The sequence below is a fragment of the Balaenoptera ricei genome, chromosome 14, assembly GCF_028023285.1.
Source record: "Balaenoptera ricei isolate mBalRic1 chromosome 14, mBalRic1.hap2, whole genome shotgun sequence".
Lineage (NCBI taxonomy): Eukaryota > Metazoa > Chordata > Mammalia > Artiodactyla > Balaenopteridae > Balaenoptera > Balaenoptera ricei.
This window is the reverse complement of record NC_082652.1, coordinates 20,862,666-20,879,885: the sequence shown is the minus strand read 5'-3', so window position 1 is coordinate 20,879,885 and position 17,220 is coordinate 20,862,666. Positions and strand designations below refer to the sequence as shown.

Sequence of the window (17,220 nt, the reverse complement as noted above, 5' to 3'; positions counted from 1 at the left end):
TATTGCCATCACCATTACCTCCACTACCTCTTCTATCACATCCATCCTACCACTATCACCTCCACTTTGCCAGCACTGTCACCTTACCACCACCACCAGCACTGTCAGTCCTCACTTCCATTATCATAATTACATACATTATCATCTCCATCCCTTCGATCACCACTGTCATTACCTCCCCCATCACCAACGTCATTACTTCCACCATCACCACCTTTCTACCCCAGGACCCTAATATGGCCTGGGTCTCTGCCCGTGAAAATTCCAGCCTCCCAGAGGTGCTAGCCCAGAAACACAGACTAGACACAGAGACAGTCAAGCAGAGGTGGGAAGCCCATCCAGGAGAGGGAATGAGGTATCTGTCCACGTGACTTTCATGCAGGGGACCACACCGGTCCATGAGGATACAGAGGTGACTGTTGATCAGCAGGGAGCTCTGGGCACAAAACTCTGATCATTTTCTGCCTAAACTGAGTGAGATCACTCCTCTGTAAGCAATCAAGCAGCTCTGGAGGAATCAGGGTTTCAGGGACTGCTTAGCAGATAAGAGTGAGAGTGGGGAAGAGGCAGAAGCAGAGCCCACAGCCATCTCCGGCCGTATCTGAACCTGTCACTCATTCACTCTTCTCACTGATTGATTGATTCATTCAACAAACACTTCCCTAGGTCTGTTGGAGACCAGGCCCTACGCTGGGTCCTGGCCAAAGAAGTTCCCAGACCTGTTTTTGACCCTCCTGCCAGTCTGTTCCCCCACTGTTGGGCCTTTCTCCACCCCAGCTCCCTTCCCCCAGACATCCCAGTTGACTCTTGTGGTTCCTGGATCACTGAGGCAGCTCCCTTTCCTCACTGAGACTCAGGGGACCTCCCCAGCTCACCAGGTGACCTTGAGCAAGTCCCTCTCCCAAGCTACACCCAGTGAGTCTTGGAGGAGGAAAGCTGGGAGGAGCTGGGCTGGGCCTGGCTGTGGGGACATCCAAGGGCAGGCGCGAGGTGTCTGCAGAAGAGGAGGGGCCAGTGCTGAGGTTGAGATGGGAAAGACTCCAGTTGCTGGAGCCTGAGTGTCTGGCTCTGGGATGGGAAGGATAGAGCCAGGCGAGGGGCGGGCACCAAGGCCTGAAAATGGGGCAAGGGTGGGGGCCAAGGCAAGCCCTGAGCTGGCAGGGAGTCAAGAAGGTCACAGGATCAGAGCAGGGACTCAGGTGTCTCTGAAGCCCTGGAGAGGGGGCTGACCTCTGAGCTACCTTACCCTCAGGTGTGTCAGTGCCCCTCCCTTGAGCAAGGGCTGGCCAGGCCTACCGGCTGGAGGGTGGAAACAGAAAGACAGCTTCCACTATGCTGCCAGCTGGGACCTGTGCCAGGCCAATGGACCCACTCCCCCCGCTTCCTCCCCAACCATGACCATTCCAGGCTCAGCAGCCAGTCCCCAGGGGGTAGGTCACCTTGCCCTGGCCACCTCTATGTTGGGAAGTCGGTGCCTGTGTCTTTAAATTCTCAGCAGGTTGAAACGGCTGATGACATCACTGGTTCCCAGGAGCTAGCGGAGGAGCTGGAGCCCAAGGGAACCCGGGCTGCCGGGGGCTGCAGACATGGAGGGCCAGGGCATCAGTGGCAGCGGGAGGCCGGGGACCCAGGCTGGCCTGGGCCCCCTGCCCATGCCCCACGGGATTTCCCAAACTGGGGCACCCTCCAAGGTAAGACCCCTAAATCCTAGTTCCCCCATTCCTGATCCTTAGTCCCCCCCCCCAACATACTGCAGGCACCCTGGTGCCCCAGCTGAGGGGCTGGCACTCTCCTCTGCCCACCAAGCAGGAACTGGGCAAACAGGGTACCCTAGGGGCTGAGGGGGTAGTGATGGGACGGACACTCAGAGAGAGATGGAGTTAGCTGTCTCCAGGACCTCCTGGGAAAGCCCTGGACCAGGTATCAGGGGACCCAGCTGTGCTCCAGCTTTGCTATGTGACCTTGGGCAAGTTGCTTGTCCTCTCTGAGTCAATGCAAAATGAGGAGGCTTGTCCCTGAAGACTGAAACTGTGACATCTGGGATGTCTAAGTTGTTAGTGCTGGAGGCGGTGTGGTGTTTGGGGTGGGGGTTTGGAGTGGGACACTAGGAACCAAGGAGGATGCCCAAAATGCAAGCCTCAAAGAGCTGAGTTTGGGGACAGAGGTGGAGGCAGAGTTTCAGATTCTCTGAACCAAGCAGGACACGGGATGCAGACAGAACTGCATCTCTGGAGACAGGGATGGGGCCACCCCAGGGTGAGTGTAAACCTTCGTCTACCCTCCCTGGCAAGGGACACTTTATCCTGACTTCTGGAGACAGAGGCATCAGACAGGGACAGGTAGGAAAGGAAGAGGAGGTCCCTGCAGGGCCCCACACCCCCCACTCCACCTGCTGGACATAAAGAGGATACCTGCTTGCCTGTCCTCACAGGTGGGGTGACAAGGGTAAGAGGGTACAACTTGTGCACAGTGGTGCGGTGCCAGGATCAACAGAATTCTGGACTTGCTCTGGGTGTTAGAATCACACTTGGGAGGATGGACTAGTCCATGGAGCTCAAATGGAAGCCTAGCAAATGTTGGGCTCATACATGCAGAGAATATGAGACCTAGGCTTCCCAGGATCAGGTGTGGCCAGGGATCCTTCAACAGGTTCCTTCATTTTAAGACAGGGAAACTGAGGCCCTGCACAGGGAAGTGCTTGCCTAAGGTCACACAGAGCTGGGCTGGGAATCGACATGGCCAGTCCCAACCCAGGCTCTTGCTCCTGCACGGAGCTCTGGGAATGGGTGACGACGACAGAGAGGGCTGTGACCAAGGAATTGGGGACGTTTGGCTGGGGGAACCTGAGAGTTCCTGTGTACTGTGGAGGAAAGGGGGTGGTGTTTAACAGGCTGGCCCCAGGGTGTCCTGAGTGGGCAGATCTGGGGGGGTCAGATCAGTAGCCCTTGGCTAGGGGAGCAGCAGGGACTGCAGGGGTGGGCGGTGCTCAGGGAAGCTGACTCCAGCCACCCAACACTCCTGGGAGGCCAGGGAGTGGGTGCCAGCCAGGAAGGCAAGGAGAGCCCTCGGGTCCAGGCTCACACTCTGCCTCCTTTGAGTTGGGGGTCTTAGTTTCCCCATCTATGAAAGAGGTGTCACAGGTGAGGGAGGGGATAGGTTTCCATGTCCTGTTTCCTCCAAAAGAGAAGCTGATTCACAGCAGAATGGATTGAGGTGAGAAATTAGGAAGAACTTCCTCAGAAAGATGTGCCTTTCTTAGCTAGACAGAGTCTGCTGGGGTCTATATGGAAGTGGAGGCCTGGTTAGGGTTGACTCTGAGTCTCTGACTTGTCCTATCCAAGATGGACTCATGTTTTCAGCTCCCAGCGAAGGAGAATGCAGCACCAGTACGCTCGGAACCAAGGTTGGCTCTGACACCTGTGGGGCCACCAGCAGCAGTGCCACCTTCCTCAAAGGGGCCAAGGCTGGCTCTGGCGTCTCCCCGACCCATCCTGGCTCCAGTGTCTACCCCTGGAGGGCAGAAAACAGCTCCTGCCCACCGCAGCTCCAGCCTGGCTCCAACATCTGTGGGCCAGTTGGTGATGTCTGCCTCAGCTAGGCCGAAGCCTCCTCCAGCTACCCTGGGGCCCAGGCTGGCTCCACTGTCCAGGGACCAGAAGCAGGTGCCACCTGCCTCCATGGGACCCAAGCCAGCCCTGGCTGCTTCAGGCCTGAGCCTGGCCGTGGCATCTGAGAAACAGCCCCCACAGCCCCCCTCCAGCTCTTCCCCAGTGCCCAGTCCAGTTCTGTCGCCCTCTCAGGAACAGGCCCTGACTCCAGCATCCATGACATCAGCCCCGGCCTCTGTGGGATGGACACCAGCTAAACAGAGGGATGCCCCAGTCCCTAGACCTCTCTCCCCTTCAGACGGGCATCTCCAGCCCCCGACTCAGACATCTGGTCCTGTGGGCTCCCCATCTTTGATTCAAGCCCCCCCAGACCCTCGGATTTCCCCCTCCTTCAGAGCCCGGCCTGAGGCCCCCTGCAGCAGCCCTGAGGATCCTGTCTTGCCCCGGCCACCACAGACCCTGCCTCTGGATGTGGGCCAGGGTCCTCCAGAGCCTGGCACTCGCTCCCCCGGACTTCTCTACCCCACCTTCCGGCCAGGGGCCCCCTTAGCCCAGACTGTGCCCCCACCTCTGCCCAAGCCACCCCGATCTCCCAGCCGCTCCCCCAGCCGCTCCCCAAACCGCTCCCCGTGTGTCCCCCCAGCTCCTGGGATGGCCCTCCCCAGGCCTGGCACCCAGGGTGCCGGGCCTGGTGGGCATCTGAGCCCCAACCTTCAGCCCAGAGAAACCCCAGCCCCTCTTACCACCTCCTCTTCTACATCCACCTCGTCATCCTCCTCTTGGTCAGCTCAGCCCACCTGCAAGAGCGACCCTGGCTTCTGGTGAGGGGCCCTCTCCCAAGACATTGCTGGGGCTTGAACTCTAAGACTAGCCATCCTTCTAGGGTGGCTTACCCTACTCCGTCCCAGCTGACCTCCCTGAGGAAGATTCCTTGTGGGTGTTAGGCCCACTCTGGGGCCCTCGGAAGACAGCATCCTCTCCTAAGGGACTTGCCTACCCTGCCTCAGTTGATCTCCCCTGGAAGAGTCTGGTGGAAGGGACCCTGGGCCCACTGTGGGTCCTTCTGAGGGCATATACTCAAGCTTATTTCCCCAGAAAAAGCCCTGTGGGAGGGAGGTTGAGGGTAAGAGAGTGGTCCCCAGTAGTAACCCCTTCTGTACCCCCACCTCCCCAGGATCACTGTGGTCACATGGAACGTGGGCACAGCCATGCCCCCCGATGATGTCACATCCCTCCTCCACCTGGGCAGCAGCAGCGATGACAGTGACAGGGCAGACATGATCGCCATAGGGTGAGGGGACAGGGCGAGTAGACTCCCTCCTGAGCCCCTCCTGCCTCCCAGACCCTCTCCCGTGGGAGGGGTTTCTAGGGCGCCCCCCCCAATCCGAAGGCCGCCTCACAGTCCCCCACAGGTTGCAGGAAGTGAACTCTATGATCAACAAGCGGCTCAAGGACGCGCTCTTCACCGACCAGTGGAGCGAGCTCTTCATGGACGCACTGGGGCCCTTCAACTTCGTGCTGGTAACTCCTCCCTCAACCCCCGGGCAGGTGGAGACCCCTGGATTCTCGGCCCTAGCTCTGTCTTCATTCACCGTGGGGTCCGCTGGGCCTCGGTGGCCGGGTCCATGAAATGGGAGGATGGAGGAGCAGACCTTTAAGGACCGGAAAAGGCGAGGGCGGGGGCAGGTGAGTTGTGTCCTGTCCCTCAGCCTCCTCGCGCCTCTGCTGCAGGTGAGTACCGTGCGGATGCAGGGCGTCATCCTGCTGCTGTTCGCCAAGTACTACCATCTGCCCTTCCTGAGGGATGTGCAGACTGATTGCACGCGCACTGGCCTGGGTGGCTATTGGGTGAGCGTGGAAGCGGCCTCGGAGGGGACAGGGCCCTAAGGGATCCTTAGATTAGTCCCCGGACCCCCGCGTACTGGCAATATCCTCTCCCCAAGCTACACCCCTTACTCTGAGGCCTGCCTCTCCCCACCCACCCCCACCCCTCGTTTTCTAGACCCCGCCCCTTTCTGTCCCCACCCCTCCTAGTGTTCCACTCCTTTCCCTAGAACCCACCCCTCTCCACGCCTCCACGGGTCCTGGGCCTCACCCGCTGACCCCGCCCACCCTAAGCCCCGCGGGCCTCACCTCCTTGCCTAGGCCCCGCCCATGACCCACCCAACCTTGTTTCCCAAGGGCAACAAGGGTGGAGTGAGTGTGCGACTGGCCGCCTTCGGGCACATGCTGTGCTTCCTGAACTGCCACCTGCCGGCCCACATGGAGAAAGCGGAGCAACGCAAGGACAACTTCCAGACCATCCTCAGCCTCCAGCAGTTCCAGGGGCCTGGCGCTCAAGGCATCTTGGATCACGAGTATGGGCCGGGGCGGGACCTAATGGAGCTTGGGCGGGGCTAGTGAAGGAGGGGTGGGCCTCAGGGGCGAGGCCGGTGCGCCTTGTGAGGAGAGGCGGGGCCTATGGGGGTGGAGACCACCCACACTATAGCTAGGAACAAGAAAGCTGGTTAAGTTTGATGGGGAGGTGGAGCCTGCAGGGTGGAGCTTTGCTGAGGGGCAAGGCCTTGCTGGGGGTCGGAACCTAACTTCTAGGTCTACACCCCCTGCTGCTCCGTGGTGGGCTGGCGGCTCTGCAGCAACCCACCCACCCCCTGCGTCATCACTAGGAGCAGCCGTCGGGTTGGATGGGGGCAGAGAAGGATCTGGGTTGGGCTCTTCACCCCATGGACCCCGCTGACCCCCACCTCCGAACAGCCTCGTGTTCTGGTTCGGGGACCTGAACTTCCGCATCGAGAGCTACGACCTGCACTTCGTCAAATTTGCCATCGACAGCGAGCAGCTCCACCAGCTCTGGGAGAAAGACCAGGTGGGGAATCCCAGCCTGGACCCCAAAACCCCAAGCACACAGAACATGCCCTAGGACCACCTGTACCCTAGGCTATGGTCCTTGACCTCACCTGCCCTGCCCAAGCTCTTGTCCAATTCTGTGCTTCTGGACCCTCACAGCTCAACATGGCCAAGAACACCTGGCCCATCCTGAGGGGCTTCCAGGAGGGGCCCCTCAACTTTGCGCCCACCTTCAAGTTTGACGTGGGTACTAACAAATATGATACCAGGTGAGCTCAGCACTGGGATTAGAGGTGGGGATGTGGGCTAAGGTCTTCTGGATAAGGGAGACAGGAAAGAGAGACAGGAGGCAGAGGTGCCTTGACCCCCAACCCCTGATACTCAGCCTACCCTTGCCCACCACAGTGCCAAGAAGCGGAAGCCAGCCTGGACAGACCGTATCCTGTGGAAGGTCAAGGCTCCAGGTGGAGGTCCCAGCCCCTCGGGACGGGAGAGCCACCGGCTCCAGGTGACCCAGCACAGCTACCACAGCCACATGGAATACACTGTCAGCGACCACAAGCCCGTGGCTGCCCAGTTCGTCCTGCACGTAAGTCCTGGCCTCATCCTCCCCGCATGACATCCCCAGGCCCAGCTCAGCATCTCACTGCCCACCGGTAACCCCTTACACCTGCCCTCAGCAGCATCCACTTGTCACAGCAGACTGGGAGTGGGGTTATGATCGCCATTATTTATTTATTTACTTATTTATTTATTCTTGGCCATGCCATGCGGCATGTGGGATCTTAGTTCCTGGACCAGGGATCGAACCCATGCCCCCTGCATTGGGAGCTCAGAGTCTTAACCACTGCACCGCCAGGGAAGTCCTATGATCTCCATTTTCAGGTGAAAAAACTGAGGCCCAGAGACACAGCACCCCTTGCCCCGGGTCACACGGCTACCAAAGGGAAGGTTAGGATTTGAACCCTGGCTAGTCTGATTTCAAACGGTATACCTTTACCATTAATCTCTAACTCCCCTTTTCTGAGAAAGGCTTCGGGCAACTTATGTTAAAATTCACATATATAATAAGACCAGCTACCAAAATATTTACTCAAATCCCATGTAGCATTCATTCACATTCATTTATTATTTATTTACCATCTTACCGTATGTGATGGGGAGGGGGAGTAGAGATACAAAAAAATACAAAGCTAAACCCTAAATAGTTACTATAAAATTTAGCATTGTGTTTAGGATTTTTTTTATTATAAATTTTTATTGATTTATGTATTTATTTTTGGTTGCGTTGGGTCTTCCTTGCTGCGCGCAGGCTTTCTCTAGTTGCGGCGAGCAGGGGCTACTCTTCGTTGTGGTGCGCGGGTTTCTTATTGCGGTGGCTTCTCTTGTTGCGGAGCTCGGGCTCTAGGCGCGCAAGCTTCAGTAGTTGTGGCGCATGGGCTTGGTTGCTCCACGGCATGTGGGATTTTCCCAGATCAGGGCTCGAACCCGTGTCCCCTGCATTGGCAGGCGGATTCTTAACCACTGCGCCACCAGGGAAGCCCCTGTGTTTAGGACTGGGGCCCCTAGCTGCCAAAGGATAAAGGGGAAATCCAAGAATGTCAGAACTGGATCTTAGAGACCATGTAGTCCAACTTTCTGTTAGTGGGGTAGCATGTGCCCCAAGTCGCACACAGGCTCAGCAGCAGAGTGGGGTGGAGCCCAATTTCCAGTCCTGAAACCCAACTCTGGGTTCTCCTATTCTCTTGATCTGATAAGAGGGAGCCCAGCAGACCAGAGAATGTTTTCCCTGATAACTTTGTCATATGGTCAGTCAGAGGGACAGTGGCCAATGTCCTCAGCTGGGAATGGAAATCTGCCCATGTCTGGCCTCCCATGACCTTTGGTAAAAGCCTTGGGTGTGAGGTTTAACCCCCAATCAGGGACCACACCTTGAGAACCACTCCTTTTGGGCGCCCTATCCTTCCCTCCTTATCTAGAACCCTGTCCCTTGTAAAACATTACCTGTTGAGCACCTACTATATGCCAGAGCCTGTGTAGCCTACTTCATGTATGTCATCCCTTTGAATACTGTGGTAGGCCCTGAGGATGTCCAAATTCTCCTCCCAGTTTTACTGATGAGAGAAACAGAGGCTCAGAGAACTTAAATCTCTTATCCAAAGCAAGACAGCACAGGGCTCAGCAGGAGTTTTGACCCCACAAGGCCCTAAAGGGTATTTCTAAGAGCGCAACCTGGCCAGACCTGCTGTTAGGAACCCACGGGCAGGGAGGGGATGTGCTGGTTTCTTCTGGAGCAGCTTGGAAGGAAGCTGAGGAGGGAGAGAAAGTTGAAACCAGATAAACAGGGGAGCAGACAAAGCCTGAGGCTGGCACCACCGAGTCTTTCCCTGAGGGACAGAGATGAAGCCAGTACCCTGGCCACCTGCCACCCCAGCAACCCCATCCACATGGTGACCCCCTGCTCAGCCTAGGGTGACCCTGGGAAGAGAAGATTCTTTTGTCTCCATGGACTGATGACAAACAAGGTTAATAGTGGTTCCTTAATACAGGTGGGGAAACTGAGTCTTACTTAGCCTGATGAAGGGCTTACCTGAGGTCATGAAGCAGGTTAGTAGCAGAGCCTGGATGGTCTCCAGCCATCTACCCAGAGCTCTTCTTGCCTGCTCATGGGTGTTCACTTTACTCAAGAATATCCAGTGCATCATGGGACCCCTTTGTTAGCTTATAGGCAAGTCATTCATTGAGCACCTACTGTATACTGAGAAGTTTATAGGATACTTTATATGGTATCTCATTGAATCTGCAGAGCAACCCCAAGAGTTAAATAAGATCATCAGAGTTTAAGGACAAGAGTCCTGGTATTCAGAGAGGTCAAGAAACTCACCTTGGGTCACACTGCATAACAATGGCAGAGCCAGGGCCAAACCCATGGTCTACTAAGCTTCAAAGCTGTGTTCTCACTCACTCCCTAAGGAGGCTAAGGACAAAAAGAGCCCTGAGCTGGGAGGCAGGAAACCTGGCATTCATCCTAGACCTGTTCTTCCTCAGTTTCCCAGCCTGTGCAGTGGCTTCAAAGGCCCTTCATCTCAGCCAATTTGTGCCGACTCAGGCCCAAGGGCTCTAGGTGCATAGAATACTAGAGGGTCTCCCCTGATGTTGCCCCCTGCCCCTGGGCAGTTTGCCTTCAGAGACGACATGCCGCTTGTGCGGCTGGATGTGGCAGACGAGTGGGTGCGGCCGGAGCAGGCTGTGGTGAGGTACCGCATAGAGACGGTGTTCGCCCGCAGCTCCTGGGACTGGATCGGCTTGTACCGGGTGAGACGGGCAGGGGTGGTCGGTACATCGGGGAAGGAAGGGCCTGAAGGGGCAGCCAGGGACCCCATGTGGGGTCCCTGGCTGCCCCAGAGTTTGAGGCTGCTGGGGTCAGACGTTAGGGGTCATGACCCTGATTGCTCTCGCCCCAGGTGGGTTTCCGCCACTGCAAGGACTACGTGGCTTATGTCTGGGCCAAACACGAGGATGTGGACGGGAGCATCTACCAGGTACTTAAGGGGAGGGGGAGAGTGGGAGGAAGTCCCCATTGCCCTTGGGGGCTCAGGATTCAGCTTGAAGGGTCCTGAGGCTGCCTCCCTCACCCCAACCTGGGCCTAAACCCCCCGGCCCACCAGGTGACATTCAGTGAGGAGTCACTGCCCAAGGGTCACGGAGACTTCATCCTGGGCTATTATAGCCACACCCACAGCATCCTCATCGGGGTCACTGAGCCCTTCCAGGTAAGTAGGCCAGGCTGCAGGGTCAGGGGCACCAAAGGAGTATTCAAATGCCTCTACAGCTTCTACATTCTGCTCTGTGACCTCCTACAAATAGCCTGACCTTCCTGGGTCTGCCAAGGGGGAGGGCAGGAGTGGTTCCCAGAGGCCTCAGTGGCCGGTTGGGGAGAGGGGCACCCCAGTGACCAGCCTTCCCCCCAGATCTCACTGCCTACCTCGGAGCTGGCCAGCAGCAGCACAGACAGCTCGGGTGCCAGCTCGGAGGATGAGGATGACAGCACCCTGGAGCTGCTTGCATCCAAGTCCCGCAGCCCAAGCCCTGGCAAGTCCAAGCGGCACCGTAGCCGAAGCCCAGGTCTGGCCCGCTTCCCCGGCCTCGCCCTGCGGCCCTCGTCCTGTGAACGCCGTGGCACCAGCCGAAGCCCCTCGCCCCAGAGCCGCCGCCTGCCTCGGGTGGCCCCCAACAGGGGCAGTGATGGTGGCAGCCAAGGCAACAGTGAGGAGGGGCCCCCTGGGCTGCCTGGGTCCTGGGCCTTCCCACCATCTGTGCCTCAAAGCCTGGGGTTGCTGCCTGCCTTGCGCCTAGAGACCGTAGACCCCGGCGGTGGCAGCTCCTGGGGACCCGATCGGGAGGCCCCAGCCCCCGACAGCCTGTCTCCCAGCCCCCAGGGTCAGCAGGGCCTGGAAGAAGGGGGCCTGGGGCCCTGAGGGTGAGGTGGACAGGCAGGCCCAGGTGGCCCCAACTCTGCCCCAATCTTCTGCAAACCCACCTGCCTCCCTCCTGCTGCTGCTCCAGCTTTATGTGCACCTGCCACTCTCTTCTGGCAAGGGGTGGCCAACTGGGGTCCCCCAAACTTGGTCCTGGCACCTCAACTGTGACAATCAGCAAACCCCTATCCCAGCCCCCATCTGGGATGGGGGAGCAAACCTGGAGGTTATCAATTAGGAATTAAATTCTCCAGCCTCACTTCTGACTTCTTCCTAACTTGTTAGCAGTCTGGGGTTGGGGGCAGTCAGAGGAAGGGACTAAAGAGAGGATGACAGATCTGACAATTACCAGGCACCAGCTGTATACATTACACATACCATGTCCTTTAAGCTGCACCACAAGTTGTGGTGTTGAGTTCAGTGTAGTTCTTAGCTCCATTTCACAGGTGAGCAAACTGAGGCCTCCAAGAGGTTATGTGAACCTTTAAAAATCAGACGCCTAAGCACAGTTTGGCTGTGTGCTGGAGGGAGGGAACATTTACTAGGTGCTGAGTGCTGTCCGTGAGTTGGTTCGCTTAATCCTCAACAACCCTATGAGGTAGGTCCTGTTTACACTCCCCTTTTTCAGACGAGGAAACTAAGGCTCAGAATGAAGGAGGTCTCTTGCTTAAGGGCATGGGGGGAGATCTGAATTTAGGTCTAGGGAAGAAAGAATGGGCCAGGGCTGGGCCAGGAAGAGCATAGCAGCTGTTAAGAGAAGGGGTCCCCTGGGGACAGCAGGCAGACGATGGGGCTTCCCTGGGCAAGTTCTTGAGACATGCATTAACTTCGCAACATAGACATATATGTACCTCCTCCTGGTACCTCTTGGGGCTGCTGCAATGTTACCTTCTCCCCATTCCCATCTGGATGTTAATTTCTCTGGGAAGGCCCAAGCCTGAGGCAGTAGAATGAACCTCCTGAATACCACATCCAAGCACAGAGGGGTTGTGTCACCAGCCCAAGATCACCCAGCACAGCAGGAGACGTGGTCCAGCATTTGGGCCTTGGCCCCCCCACCCTACCCATGCAGCCCTCTGGCTATCCACAAGAGCCCGTCCACACTTCAGTCTAACACGTGGAGGGGAAGCTGAGACCTCCAGTGCCTAAGCAAAGCCAGGGACGAGGTCCAGTCTTGTGCCCAGAAGAGCTGGAACTGAGGTCACTGGTTCCAGGATTTCTGCTGTCCTTCAGGTCCTCCGGCTCCCTGGGTCAGCTGCAGGCACCGGTCATAGAATGACATGGGGGCCTTTGGGTGCTCTGAAGTCCATGCCTGCCTGTTGTCTGTGCCTGTCCCCTGGAGCTGGAGTTGCCTCTGCTGAAGTCGCCGCAGGTGCCGAGCTGACACCTTGATGGCCCTGGGGTCTCTGGAACAGCTGTGAGGAGAGAAAAGTGGGGCAGGTGGTCATAACTGCCAAGAATCCCACCCTACTCTGCAGAGAGGGTGACCAAGGCCCAGAGAGGAGCAGGGCTGGGGCCGGGAGGGTGGGGGGCTGTTACACCTAGCAGGGGGCAGAATAAACCTGGGTTGGCACCCAGAGGCCCAAGTTCTGCCACTAGCTGGCTGCAGAAACCTGGGTCAGTCTGGGCCTCAGTTTCCCTACCTGTGAAATAGGAAAAGTAACAGAGTTAGTTTTGAGAATCAGAATTGAAATGAAATTGTGGATTATGGGGTAAGAGTTAAGCAGGTGTTTTACTATGTGTCCTGCAGGCCTTGGCCTATGTATGTCATACACGCCACTTCCTTGGCTTCTACCTCCATTTTATAGGTAAGGAAACAGGTGTGGAGAGGTTATTCAGCTTGCAAGGTCACATAGGAAGTAAATGACAGAGTTGAGATGCAACCTACATGGGCCAACTGCAGAGCCGAACCCAGGGATGATGACAGTGGAACTCAGAGGTCCCCTGACCCCCTCCATCACCCTCTCAGCCCAGGTGCACAAAGGGAGCAGAGGCAACCCACCCCTTGGGAAGTCCCCCATCCCTCCTGGTCCTGATGTCACTCACCCTTTGCCCTCAGCACAGTCCAGTGGAGGGGCCAGTTTGAAGCAGGTCTTGCCCAGCAGCTCCCAAAGTATGTTGGCACCCACAAGTGGGCTGTGGAGCCTCAGGAAGCGTGCCAGACTGAGGGCAGAGGCAAGCTCAGGCTGGGGCAGGGCCTCGTCAGCCAGGTGTCCCTTCCCAGTGCCTGGCAACAGGCAGCCCACCCCCAAGGGTCCAAGCAGGCCTCACCGGCGCGTGCAGTTGCAGTGGAAGAGGGGTTCACGGGCATTGTTGAACAGCTGGAACTTGGTCTTCTGGGGCCCGATCTGGTGCTCACACTGGTCCAGGCGGTGGAAGCTGCGGCAGGCCTGGCGGGCACCTGGGGGCAGGTGTGGTGGTGAGAGGAGCCCTGTCTGATGCCCACTGCCATCCAGCACACATGCTCAGTCCCACACACACAGTGTCCCTCCATCTCATGCCCTTTGTGCCTTCAGAGTGCTTCACACATAGGAGACGCGCATGCGTGCGCACACACACACAGAGCAGTGCTGCCATGGGGAAGCCCAGAGAGTCGAGAGTGGTCAGAAAAGGTTTCCTGGAGGCAGAGGCTGCTAAGCTGAGGCTGGAAGAGGGGAAGAGTCAGGGAGAATTCTCCAGGCAGCAAGAACAGCATGTGCAAAGGCCCAACAGTGGGAGAGAGCAAGTGGCTTTAGAAGAACCAAATGAAGTTTTTAGAACTGGAGTTTCAACTGGGGAGTAGGATCTGCAGGACCAGACTCAACAACGCCTGGGTGTTGGGACATCATGGTGGGCCTCAGCGAGGAGTGCCATGGACAAGTTTGGAGCTTACAAAAATCCCTCTGGCTGCAGCACAAGAGAGGTTGGGAGACCCCAGAAGGAGTTCAGAGCAGGAAAGGAAGCAACACAGGGACCCCCCACCCTGAACAGAGTCACGGACACCTCCTTACATCAGGAGCCCCCAAGGTTAGGTTCTGAGCTCACCTTGAGGTTTTAGGCCACGCCATGGTCCCTGGAGGCCTGAATCAGTGACCTCCAGCCGGACTATGGAGGCCACATCAGGCCCAAGGGAGGCCACAGGGGCCTGGAGGACTGTGGCGTTGGCTTGGCTGGGGTACTTGGACTCTTTCTGCTGTGCTGGCCACTTCTGAGGGTGCTGAATCCACCGAGGCTTGCTGGGCGCTGGGTTCTGAGGACTGGGAGTCAGGGGGATGGCAAGGGAGCTCCAGGAGGCATTGTAGAAGATCCTGGGCTGGAGACGGGCGAGGGATACAGAGCCATATGTTCTACACCTGGGAGGTAGCACATGGTGGCAATTGGTAACCCAGAATCCCCCCTCCCAGAAGTCCCCAGGTTCATCTCCACGGAGATCAGGGCTCTGCCAGTCCCACCCCTCATCCCACATCCCACTGGGTCCTGCAGGGCACCCAGGGAGCGTCTGCATCCTGGACCCCACCCTGAGGAGAAGACAGGGAGGACGAGGCATCACTCCCTGGAGGACAGACATACAGAAAGGCTTCCCTCCCAGGCTTGGAGCCCGAGCTCCCCACTGGCTGGCAAGGGGCTCGAAAGGGGCAGCCACATACCCGCCCCACCAGTACCACTCCACACAGGCCTCCTGGTCCTCCAGCACGAAGCAGGGGATCGCCAGCACGTTGAAGAAGGCCACGCCCACGATGTCAGAGATGGAGTCCCGCTGGTTATGCAGACACTGCTGAAACCTGTCCCAGAGCCAGCACTCAGGTCCCTGGACCACAGAGAGCTACCTGGCTCCTCTCCCAGACCACCTGGTCACTACCAGCCAGGTGATTTGGGGTCCAAGTGTCCCCTCTCCTGTTAGGCCTCAGCTTTCCCACTGCACAGTGGACTCTGGCTGGCTGATCCTTTAGGATTCTCTGGAATCCCAGACTCTGCACCGGGTAATCCTGGCAGATAATCCCACCCCGAGCTCCCAGCCCTCCCTGCCCACCACCAACCTGGCATCACAGTTGCAGTGGGAGATGGTGTGGAGTCGGTAGTTTCGGATACCATAGTTGTACTGGAAGGGTGAGACAGTCTGTGGGCAGCGGTCGTGTTCCTGGCAGCAGAGATCGGGGCCCTGGAAGACCCCTACAGGGAGCGGAGGGGGCACCAGCTCAGCAGGGTCGTGGGCACCACGTGCCGGCTATGCCCACGTGGTGTTGGGAGCAGAGACATGGTTCTCATCCCAGCCCTGATACAAATGCCCTGGGTGGCCTCAGACCTCCCCCTGTGGGACTCACAGTTCCAAAGCTTGAAGAGAACACCCAGGTATAGCCTCTGTTGGGCAACTCCAACTGCCAGGCAGCCCACCCAGGAGCCCTTGCCCACAGAAAGATTTTCCTCAGGTGAACTGGTGTCTGCCTCCAGAGTTCTCGGGCTCACACCCCAAGTGGAGCTCCAAAGTTATGAATGTGTGTGGAATGGAAGGGTAAACAGCAGGGTGCAATCTCGCTGGCACAATGAGGCATCGTCAGGATGCCAACCTGCTCCAACTCAAGTGCCAAGTCCTCCTCCCAGCCCTCCACGCGTACGCGCAGACAGCTGTACCGAGAGTGCAAAAAAGCCATGCATGTTTTTCACCACCTGAGCAATGATGCCCTTTACTGAGCATCTCCCAAATGCCTGGCACTTCCCACACCCAAGCACACAGCAGCCCTGGGAAGGAGGTGTCACGTTTATTTTACAGGAGAGGAAACAGATTCAGAGAGGGGAGGTGACTCGTTCAGCTCAGAAGGGCTGAGCTGGGATTTGAACCCAGGCCTTTGGGTCTCGGCGTCCCCTCCACTGGGCACCCTGTGCCCATAAAGCCTCCTCTTGGGTAATGGTTTTTTGGCTCAGCCGACCCTGGATCCACCCCAGCCAGCCCCCTCCCTCAGATGGTAATTAATGAGGCCTCCCAGGTGTGAGTAGGACCTTTCCCATCTATAACCACATTTAAGCATCCCATAATGAGATTTATGGTCACCCCACTTTACAGATAAGGAAATTGAGGGTCAGAGTGGCTAAGTCACTTCCTCAGGACACACAGCCTGGGAGAGTGGGTACCAGGGCTAAAGCCTGCATTTCCTCCCCCACCAGCCCCCCTGTCCACACACCGATGGCTCACCCAGCTCCGAGGAGTTCCCGGCAGAATCCCCGACTCCACACCACAGTGTGCCAGGCATGGTCCAGCCTCTCTTCACCCGCTGGTTCCCCATGCCAGGCGCTCCACTCTGCCCTGCTGCTCGCTTCTCCCTGGTCCCTGCTAGACTCTCGGCAGGCCCTCTGCAGGCCTCCCACTGACTCTTAAGGGTGGCCAGGGCTCTCTGCAGCTCAGGTCCAGGGGTGTGGATGAAGGAGTCTTGGGTGATCTCACCAGCACAGAGGGTACTGAAGGCTGTAGTGAGCTCTGGCTCATCCTGCCGGCTGCACACCTGCAGCCTCCCGTGCCCATCCCAGCGGGCGTGGAACAGGGCTAGTCCCTGGGCATCCTTGCCCAAGAAGCTAAGGGACCCCAAAGGGCTGCCAGAGATGGGTCTGGCCAAGTGGCAGGAGGTGCTGTGCAAGTGGAGGGCAGGGGAGCCCCCCAGAGCTGCCCCCAGGAAGTTCAGCACCCCAAAGAGCACCACCAGAACCCCCATTCTGCCCTGGCCCAGCCCAGTCAGACAAAGCCCCCGGGAATCCTACCCTGGTGGGCCCACGAGGCAGCTGCTCTGTAGCTGAGCGGAAGCTAGCCCAGCCGACCCGGTGCTGCGGGGCCAATGAATGGAGCTTTGGGAGGAGTAGGAAGGAGGCTGGAGTATGGGGTGATCTGGGGCTTGTAACTGAATCCACCGGCTGGGCAGGCCGCTGATTGGCTGAGGAGTACACTGGCCGGGGCCCACGCCCCCACTTGGCCTGCCTTTCTCCACGCCTTCCAGTCACCTGCCGCCAGCCCCGCCTGGATGGGGACGGTAGGAGCCAAAGCCCTGGGCCCTGGGACCAGGTGCCAGAAGGGGGATCTGTATCTCCCTGGGGAGGGAAGAGGGTTTGGGGGCTCAAAGGAGGCTCCTAGAACTGGTCATCCCCCCATCCCAGGGATGGCCGCCAAGCCCACCTCCATGAAGCTGGCAGAGAGCCATGGGCTTCTGCCAAAGCTGGGTAAAGGAGGTAAGGGCAGGGCTGGGGCTCTGTGGCCACACCCCTCCCCCGGGAGGCTCTGAGGCTTCTGGGAAAGGAAGCATCCATCCCCCAGCCACCTGGGGTGC

The 17,220-nt window shown here is 58.0% G+C and overlaps 2 protein-coding genes across 4 annotated transcripts; one reads left to right on the top strand and one right to left on the bottom strand.

The window, feature by feature from the left end:
* The first annotated feature begins 952 nt into the window (after nt 1-952).
* On the top strand, nt 953-11,192 carry INPP5J (inositol polyphosphate-5-phosphatase J). 3 transcript variants are annotated; one of them, XM_059893730.1, is made up of 14 exons: nt 953-1,022; nt 1,496-1,691; nt 3,360-4,429; nt 4,783-4,899; nt 5,021-5,129; nt 5,340-5,456; nt 5,790-5,965; nt 6,363-6,474; nt 6,615-6,724; nt 6,861-7,044; nt 9,633-9,770; nt 9,920-9,997; nt 10,124-10,228; nt 10,427-11,192. In XM_059893730.1, the coding sequence occupies exons 2-14, from the start codon at nt 1,587-1,589 to the stop codon at nt 10,931-10,933; spliced, it is 2,928 nt and encodes a 975-aa protein (XP_059749713.1). In that variant the 5' UTR covers nt 953-1,022; nt 1,496-1,586; the 3' UTR covers nt 10,934-11,192. The 3 variants fall into 3 exon arrangements, with proteins under 3 accessions (XP_059749713.1, XP_059749712.1, XP_059749714.1); XM_059893729.1 differs by having other exon boundaries at nt 3,342-4,429; XM_059893731.1 differs by having other exon boundaries at nt 958-1,022; nt 3,342-3,403.
* Nucleotides 11,193-12,134: 942 nt separating this feature from the next.
* PLA2G3 (phospholipase A2 group III) lies at nt 12,135-16,614 on the bottom strand. Its single transcript, XM_059894983.1, has 7 exons — nt 16,101-16,614; nt 14,950-15,082; nt 14,560-14,694; nt 13,958-14,265; nt 13,205-13,334; nt 12,980-13,096; nt 12,135-12,348 (listed from the first exon to the last, which is right to left on the bottom strand). The coding sequence occupies exons 1-7, from the start codon at nt 16,612-16,614 to the stop codon at nt 12,135-12,137; spliced, it is 1,551 nt and encodes a 516-aa protein (XP_059750966.1).
* Nucleotides 16,615-17,220: the final 606 nt, after the last annotated feature.

Bases quoted from the DNA above. Each gene is read 5' to 3' on its own strand.
- INPP5J (XM_059893729.1), top strand. From the start codon at position 1,587: ATGGAGGGCCAGGGCATCAGTGGCAGCGGGAGGCCGGGGACCCAGGCT. The intron at 5,130-5,339 runs GTAACTCCTCCC...CCTCTGCTGCAG, and splicing joins GGCCCTTCAACTTCGTGCTG to GTGAGTACCGTGCGGATGCA. The intron at 6,725-6,860 runs GTGAGCTCAGCA...TGCCCACCACAG, and splicing joins ACTAACAAATATGATACCAG to TGCCAAGAAGCGGAAGCCAG.
- PLA2G3 (XM_059894983.1), bottom strand. From the start codon at position 16,614: ATGGGGGTTCTGGTGGTGCTCTTTGGGGTGCTGAACTTCCTGGGGGCA. The intron at 14,695-14,949 runs GTTGGTGGTGGG...GCTCTGGGACAG, and splicing joins CACTGCAACTGTGATGCCAG to GTTTCAGCAGTGTCTGCATA. The intron at 12,349-12,979 runs GTGAGTGACATC...CTCTCCTCACAG, and splicing joins GACTGTGCTGAGGGCAAAGG to CTGTTCCAGAGACCCCAGGG.